Genomic DNA, 9,129 nt, shown 5'->3' with positions numbered 1-9,129 from the left:
TAAGACTTGCCATATTTTCATGAGATTTAGCAGTTTTTAGTGAGTTTCTCCCACTGAGTTGAAATGACAATTAAGGCCATGGAATGGAGCAGGCCTGCAAGCTATTGATACCAAGCAACAAACTTGCCCAATTACCAGTAGATGATATCTTAGTTCACACACAATAGTAAAAACTTCACACACTTACAAGTGAAACGCTTCCACACACACAACTGAAATGTTGTGCTCTCATACACACAACTGAAATGCTTCCACACACACAACTGAAACGCTTTCACACACACAACTGAAATGTTGTCTTCTCATACACACACACAAGTGAAATGCTTTTATACACACAACTGAAACGCTTTCACACACACAACTGAAATGTTGTGCTCTCATACACACAACTGAAATGCTTCCACACACACAACTGAAACGCTTTCACACACACACAACTGAAATGTTGTCTTCTCACACACACACAAGTGAAATGCTTTTATACACACAACTGAAACGCTTTCACACACACAACTGAAATGTTGTGGTCTCATACACACAACTGAAATGCTTCCACACACACAACTGAAATGCTTTTATACACACACAACTGAAACGCTTTCACACACACACACACAACTGAAACGCTTTCACACACACAACTGAAATGTTGTGCTCTCATACACACAACTGAAATGCTTCCACACACACAACTGAAACGCTTTCACACAATGTTGTGCTCTCATACACACAACTGAAATGCTTCCACACACACAACTGAAACGCTTTCACACACACAACTGAAATGTTGTGTTCTCACACACACAACTGAAATGCTTTTATACACACAACTGAAATGCTTCCACACACACAACTGAAACGCTTTCACACACACAACTGAAATGTTGTGTTCTCACACACACACAACTGAAATGATACACACAACTGAAATGTTGTGCTCTCATACACACAACTGAAATGCTTCCACACACACAACTGAAACGCTTTCACACACACACAACTGAAATGTTGTGTTCACACACACACACACACACACAACTGAAATGCTTTTATACACACAACTGAAATGTTGTGCTCTCATACACACAACTGAAATGCTTCTACACACACACAACTGAAACGCTTTCACACACACAACTGAAATGCTTTCACACACACAACTGAAATATTGTGCTCTCATACACACAACTGAAATGCTTCCACACACACAACTGAAATGTTGTGGTCTCACACACACAACTGAAATGCTTTTATACACACAACTGAAACGCTTTCACACACAACTGAAATGTTGTGCTCTCATACACACAACTGAAATGCTTCCACAACTGAAACGCTTCCACACACACAACTGAAATGCTTTTATACACACACCTGAAATAATACACACGACTGAAATGTAGGCCTAGTGTTCTCACACACATCACTGAAATGCTGTCACACACATTGAAACACTCTCATAAATACTACTAAGTTTTCAGTGAAACCGGAAGGCGTTTCAGTGTAACCGGAAGGCGTTTTGGCATCGGCAGAGACAATTCGAACATTGTCTAATGCAACAGCCGGGCAGCAGTCACCGGTTGCCTCAGGTGCCGACACGGTGGACAGTCGACTGATGTCGCTTTTCCCATCTCGCAGCCGCAGCAGCCGCAACGGCCAGCCACAGCCAGCAGCTGGTCCGGTCCGGACTTCTGCGCCGCGGTATCAAGCTCAGCAGAGCTTCGGCACGTGGACATCGGGCACACGGAGAAGAAGGTGGGATGGATATTTACCCCGTGTATTGCATGCTATGTTGCTGCTTAAGCGCCTGAGAGGACGATAGACATGTTTTTTTTTTGTTTTTTTTTCCCCCAGCCGTGCAGCGCCACATCCACGGTGCTCTGGTTTAGTAGGTACTCTTTTAAAATCATCAACGTTCTATTGTGGTAAATAGCCAAAACAGGTGGAAAAGTAAGGTTTTAGGCCTATATCTATTTTGTGTGATTCTGGTAAACTCCCTTCGACAGGGCTATTCAATTGGCGGCCCCGAAACAATCTCCGAGTAGCTCGGCTCGTGGTTGACCCAAAAAATAAATAAACAAACAAATAAATAAATAAATAAAACACGTTTTGCGAGAATGAACTCCAAATCCCTACTGTAGTTCAGACAGTGAATGCACACTCCACGTAGCTTAGCAACACACAACCCACCCACCCCACTGCGTTGTTTTGAAAGTCACTGCTAGAACCGAAGCTCATCTGTCGGTGGATGTATCTCCAGAAACACCGTGTCGGGCCACAGCCACTCCTCACGGAGAGGGAGGCTTCGCGGCGGCGGACGTCCGTCAGTCTAACTGCCCTTCGCGGTCCGGTGGTCGCTACAGGTCAGTGAGAGACAAGTCTCCCGGTCTGCCCGGGATCGACGGACCTCTCTTTTTTTTGAGGGAATGAAGTAGGCCTAACCAATAATTTAATTTTAACGCAACTACTTATGCAATGGAGAAATCAGAACAGTAACTTGATTAGGGTACATTTAGATAGTGATTTACATAACCCCCTGTAACGTTAAACCTCAGTGGAAACTCAGAGGACCATAGGCCTCAGGAAACGTTGATAATGCTGGGTTTTAAAAATGCTGCTCATTGTTCATAACATCCTCCTTATTGACCACTGAAAATGTCCGGCGTTAGTTCCTTAAAAAAAAACCTCAACTCAAAACATCAAAAACTAGCTACATCTTTACTACTAAGCTCACTACTACTTTCATTGACTTATCTTTTTTTCCGGCTGTGTATATTTGTTTTTAGTAGCTAATGCTGGGTTTTAAAAATGCTGCTCATTGTTCATAACATCCTCCTTATTGACCACTTAATTATGTCCTCTTATTATTTCAGAGCTCCTGCACAGCAGCATGACAACTTCAACAAAGATGTGATACTTCTTCCCAATCAATCATGGGGAATTGTCTGCAAACAAGGGACCAAAGTATGGCTACACAAACATGAGCTGTGTCCCAATTCAGGGGCTGCAGCCTTCGGAGGACCCAGCCTACGCGGTCTCCGGAGGCAACGGCTTCGGAGGCTCCTCCGGGGGCCGCATCAACGGTCGGTAAATGGGACGGTCTAGCCTTCAGAGCATTTCCTGATCCGAACGTAAACAACGGCGTAAACGTAAAACAACGGGATTCTGTGCGGAAGTTAAACATTTAAAAGTGGCGCTTGCAAAAGCTCTACCGCTCCTCCGCCCCTCACTTTTTTTTTTTTTTTTTTTTTTTTTAAAGAAGTAGAATCAATACAAGGGCAGTTATCATTAATATACTAATAAACAAACCATTGAACAGCAGCCAGGGGGGTAGGCTATTGAATAGAGAATAAAGAGAGCACAAGTAATGTGTTTTCATAGCTTTCTTATTAAAAGTTGTCACACACAAGATGCTTTGCCTCCGTTCCTCACCTGTGCAGCCAGAGCAGAGCAGAGCTCAGCAGCGGGCAGCCACACCTCCGAGCCGGCCGCAGAGCCGGGTTACCATGGCTACAGCACAGAGCTGCTCCGTTCGATAGCTAACGGCTAGGTTGCTAATAACAACAACGGTGCAGCAAAGCATCTTGGGATACGGGAGGCCGCGAAGGATAGTAGCGGTGCATCCTCCGAATGCAGGGTGATTATTTAAACTCCTTTCAGATAATTAGGGAAAGGAGGACGCATTTGGAGGCTGCATTTGGAGGAGCCTTCGAATTTAGACGAATTGGGACAGCCTTCGCGCAGCGCTGTGACGTAATCGGCCTTCAAATCCACCCTCCGAAGGATGCAGCCCCTGAATTGGGACACAGCTATGGACACATCCTCAGTGCCTTTGAATTCCAGAAGGTCTGGGACCACCAGACTGTATTACAACGCATCAGGGATGGATTTGGTGAGCGTATTCCAGAAGATGTCAGGTAAAGGCTTTTCTTTCTTTCTTTAATAAAAAAAAAAAAGTGGTCACATGTCTTTTAGAAGTAATAAATCATGGCATGTGCTATACTGACACAGTCACAATCTATCTGAGCTGAATGGTATTCTTATCCACAAGGTTTATAAAACTAAAGCTCTGTATGTAAAACCATCAAGGATGCTTTTGGTAAGTGTGCCTTTTTTATTTGTTATTACCAATTACATATATATTATAACACACACACATTTATATATTTCAGGAGGACAGTAAAGATGAAGACGGTAACCAACTTCCATCTGATACCACCCATTCAATGTCAACAAGGACTACAAGGGCTAGTATTTGCATTAGCAGTGATGACGAAGATTGCCCTGGCACCAGCTCCAGTGGGGAAAGATGTAACTGTAAACCTGGCACAAGTCTTCCTGGTGGAGGGGGCCTTGCAGCAAGTGATGATACTCCTGGCACCAGTGGTCCTGACAGTGATTCTCTAGGCACAAGCAGTACAAGAAGCACAAGTGTTCCTGATGGAGGGGACCTTGCAGCAAGTGATGGTACTCCTGGCACCAGTGGTCCTGAGAGTCGTCCTCCTGGCTCAAGCAGTACAAGAGGCACAAGTGTTCCTGATGGAGGGGGCCTTGCAGCAAGTGATGGTACTCCTGGCACCAGTGGTCCTGAGAGTCGTCCTCCTGGCTCAAGCAGTACAAGAGGCACAAGTGTTCCTGATGGAGGGGGCCTTGCAGCAAGTGATGGTACTCCTCGCACCAGTGGTCCTGAGAGTCGTCCTCCTGGCTCAAGCAGTACAAGAGGCATAAGTGGTCCAGAGGAAGTCTGGCTTGCAAGACGTGATGGAACAAGCAGTCTTGATGAGGACAACTACTCTTCTTATTTAACACTTGTTGGTGCTATGCCTGATGATTGCTCTGAGGATGAAGAATTACAGCAGGCAATAGTTGCCAGTATGCAGAGTCGCATGTGAGTAGTGCACACAGATTGAGTTTGACAAATAAGGATAATCTGATCCTTTACATAGACTGTAAATCATTAGTCCTTACATGATGTTATGATATGGGTAATGGAACAATTAATGGATTAAAGGGACATTGTGTAGCTTCTCTTGTTGTCTGCTCACAAAAAACAATTATTTCTTTCAAAAGTATGTGTTTCATTAATCAGCCATTACCCCTATCAACAAACTGAAGTGTTCCGGTAAGCTTTGTATGATGTCACATTACTGTGTTTCTGATCATCATTATATTTTGTGTTTTTTCATAGCGTTGAAAATGTTCCGGTTCAGGCGATACTGCTGAAACTGGCCAGCAAAATTAATGTGAAGAGGGTGTGCAGATTTAACATAAATAGATCTGCTGTTTGGGACGGAGCCCTCCGGGGATTCAAGAGGTTGTCCTATGCGCCCAACGTGATGATGTCTATAAAGTTCTCGGATGACATGGGAAAAAACGAAGAAGGAGTTGATTTAGGAGGTCCAAGGAGGGAATTTTTGAGGCTCCTAATGGAGAGCATTGCAAAGTCCGCCATGTTTGAGGGAAAAGAAACCAGCAAAAACATTGCTCTCAACAGTACTGGTACATACACACACACACACACACACACACACACACACACTCACTCTCTCTCTCTCTCTCTCTCTCTCTCTTTATTTTTTCTCCCTCTCTTTCTTTCTCTCTCTCTCCCTCCTATCTAAAGAATAGCCATTTGTATCTATTGTGACTTTTACATGCAACTTTTTGTTTTTTGGTCTGATTTTATCATTTAATTTTGTACAATAAAATGTGATTTCATTATGTAGTTCTTTTCTAGTATTATTACAGTTCCTCTTATTCTGTTGTTTTGCAGCTCTAAGAGAGGACTGGTATTATATGGCAGGCGGGGCCATCGCAATAAGTTTGGTGCATGGTGGTCCCCCACCAAACTTCCTCTCACCAGTACTATTTTCCTTACTGGTTGATGTTCCGCCAAATCCAGTTATGGAAGACATCGCTGATTTGGACCTTTTGGAGAAAGTAAGAAAGGTCAGTTGCAACTCTTTCTACGATGACAGGAATAACAGACACAATGCTGAAATGTCATAATTTAATCAACAAATGTGTCACTTTATGAGGACTGATCAAGGCAGATTTTTAAAAATGTTTGTGCCATATTCTGTTCATTTATTATTACCGATGTTTTCACATAAGCGTTGGCCTTTGCCAAAAAATTAACTAATTAGTAGCTTCTGCTGTATAACAAGCCAATATGCTGCTCCTTGTGATGCCAGGTATCAGAAAGCACAACCATTGAAGACCTTGAAAAGGCAAAGGCCCCCCTGCTGGACTACTTGGCCAATGCCGGATGCCTGAGGCATCTTCGGTCAATCAGAGACAGGGATCTCCTGGTGCAAGACATTGTAATGTTCCAGGTGATCCACCGGGTTCAAGGGCCATTTCAAAGGTATTCAGTGTTGGTGTACAGTTAGTCAGAATATGGAATAGACTTTTACCCATTAACAAGTAATTATGAATGAATTAAACAAACATAATTGTTTTTTTATTATTGTTGTTGTGTTTTTTGTTTGTTTCTTATAGATTCTGTGAAGGACTGAAAACTCTAGGGGTTCTGGAGAAAATCAAGGAACATCCAGACAGCTTTCGCCCCCTGTTCTGCTATGAACCAAACACCCTGACTGCTGACCAAGTAGATGATCTTTTCAACATTCGTCCATCACCAGAAGGGAGCAACAGGAGAGTTGCAGAGGAAGTGGTGATTGCCTTCTGGCGAGACTATCTTCAAGATGCAGAAGGTACAATAACTGACTTAGAACCTTGCCTTTTGGTTGATAATTATAAATCTTTTTTTTTTTTTTGAGTCAATGTTGTTTTATTGATTAAACATTACAACAACAAAAAAACAACGTAACAGAAGCTTTGAACTGTCATCAATAACAAATAACTCATGTTTTGAGATCTGAACCAAAATCAAACACTGCAAAAACTCAAAATCTTACCAAGAATATTTGTATTATTTCTAGTCAAAAAAAAAAAAAAGTATAATAGATTAATTTTGACTAGAAATGAGACAGTTTGACTAGAAATAAATCATTTATTAATAATAAGCTACTATTGAGTGTAAAGACTTTAAAGGGGAAGTCTAATAAATATGTTGGAACAGTTTATACATTTAAAGCAACAGTAACCTTTCAAGAGTTAAGCACTATGATTTCATTATTGGTTGATTCTGTTCTGTTTTATAGATGAAGGGCCATCTAAACTGCAAAAGGTATTGGCCTTTGCAACTGGCGCGTCTGTTGTCCCTCCCATCGGCTTTTCACCAAGTCCATCTGTGGAATTCATTCATCAAGGAGATGATGACTTCTCTTCCACGCCAATGTTTCCGAAGGCCAACACATGCATTAACTGCATTAGGTTGCCTCTCCATGTTTCATTCCAGGTCTTTAAGGAAAAGTTTGACTTTGCCTTAGGGAACACCTATGGATTTGGCAGACCCTGAATACCATATGCAAGTGTCTCACTTTTTTGGTTAACTACAACTGTCATTTAGGCATTGTTTATTAGTTTCACAAATTGTTCACAAAACATTTTTGAAAAAACAACAACACATAGATATAGATGCATAGCCTCCTTACCGAAATATGTTCAGGAGTGAGAAAAACACATCAATGCCATAGTTCCCATCATTTTCCACAGGATTCACTTGTCGAATCATGTTCATTGTGGTCTCATTGATTGGTATGTTAATGTCTGGAATTATAATGTTGTTATTAGTCTGAAGTCCTGGCAAAGGCTCATGTTCATTGATGTCATAGTGTGTATCCATATGAATAATGTCATCTATAACCGGCAGAATTCCAATACTGTTAATAACACCTGAATGCCACAACTGAAGAGGTGTCTGCCCCCCCTGTGTGGAGAGGCCATGATTGTTCCATTGGTTAATAAATTCTGTCACTGCCTGCTGAATTCTTGGCAAGTAAACATAATGCAGACAAAAAAGATGTATTTCATTCAATGAATCAAGGATACCTTGTTCTTCCATGAAGTTAAATATGTTTATGAAGTGTCTACAAACAACTCTATTGAGTTCTGCCCATAGTCTTTCAATTCTTTGGTTATGGACTGAAACACCTGTAATGACCCTGTCCAGGCCCCTTCTCTCTAACATGAAACGTGCAACGAGTACATTTTCCATTCCATGATCGCACCTGACTCTTGCAGGCAAACCAAAGTTCTCAATGCCCTCCAAAAATAATGATAGAACACTTGAGGCTCTGTTATTGGATGAGCACCGCAGGTATGTAATAGCCCGGCTGAAGCCATCAACACAGCCATGCATGACCAGACGCCACCTAACCAGCTTGTGGTTTCCATCGAAATGCCTGTTGGGAGATCAGAATCAGTATTATTACACTTGTGCACTAATGGGATAGACATAACGGCTTAGAACAAGAATAATCTTAAATGTCTACAAGAGTAACAGGAACTTTTATATATAACTTTTATATTTCTATTAAACATGAAAACTACAACAGAAACAAAAAATAAAACACTGAAATGGTATACTTCCAGAACAGTGAGCGCTAAAAAAGGGGACATATTATGGAAAAATCCTTTTTTGAAGGCTCTGTGTGTTTGTCTTGACTTCCAACCCCCAAAATTTGAGAATTGACAAATAAATCCATGTGGTTTTACGAGTTCTTCCCTCACACCTGGGAACTATTTCAATTTGTGTAAAAGGGGCATAATATGTCTCCTTTAAAATAACTTTTGAGTATGTCTGACTTAATTGTACATTATTTCAGTTGTGTGTGTGAAAGCGTTTCAGTTGTGTGTGTGAGAGCACAACATTTCAGTTGTGTGTGTGAAAGCGTTTCAGTTGTGTGTGTGGAAGCATTTCACTTGTAAGTGTGTGAAGTTTTTACTATTGTGTGTGAATGTGTTTTGTTTTACATGTGTGTGTGAGTGGTAATTCTGAATTATGTCCCTGACGGCCCCTCATAGTTTGTTACCAGTTGGCAGCTGATTGCTGATGTGGTATGCTGTTTGCCCAACAGAGGGTAGTATTTCACAAAATCAAATTCATAAAAGAAGCACCACATTTGACATTATGAAATTAGCACAAAACATTGAAATGTGTTACATACCTAATCTAATATGGTCCAACTATAACCCATGATAAAATAAGATGACTATATGTGT

General features: G+C 41.5%; 1 protein-coding gene across 1 annotated transcript; it reads left to right on the top strand.

Moving 5' to 3' along the window:
• The first annotated feature begins 4,229 nt into the window (after nt 1–4,229).
• On the top strand, nt 4,230–7,423 carry LOC146970494 (G2/M phase-specific E3 ubiquitin-protein ligase-like). Its single transcript, XM_085805924.1, has 6 exons — nt 4,230–4,891; nt 5,192–5,502; nt 5,774–5,949; nt 6,195–6,367; nt 6,502–6,716; nt 7,167–7,423. Exons 1-6 carry the CDS (start codon nt 4,230–4,232, stop codon nt 7,421–7,423), a joined length of 1,794 nt encoding a protein of 597 aa, XP_085662050.1.
• Nucleotides 7,424–9,129: the final 1,706 nt, after the last annotated feature.

Source organism: Trachurus japonicus, chromosome 17 (assembly GCF_045865225.1).
Source record: "Trachurus japonicus isolate A0001 chromosome 17, Traja_1.0".
Lineage (NCBI taxonomy): Eukaryota > Metazoa > Chordata > Actinopteri > Carangiformes > Carangidae > Trachurus > Trachurus japonicus.
The sequence above is the reverse complement of the archived record's forward strand: the minus strand, read 5'-3'. Positions and strand labels throughout refer to the sequence as shown.

Bases quoted from the DNA above. Each gene is read 5' to 3' on its own strand.
- LOC146970494 (XM_085805924.1), top strand. From the start codon at position 4,230: ATGTCAACAAGGACTACAAGGGCTAGTATTTGCATTAGCAGTGATGAC. The intron at 4,892-5,191 runs GTGAGTAGTGCA...GTTTTTTCATAG, and splicing joins GCCAGTATGCAGAGTCGCAT to CGTTGAAAATGTTCCGGTTC. The intron at 6,368-6,501 runs GTATTCAGTGTT...TGTTTCTTATAG, and splicing joins GTTCAAGGGCCATTTCAAAG to ATTCTGTGAAGGACTGAAAA.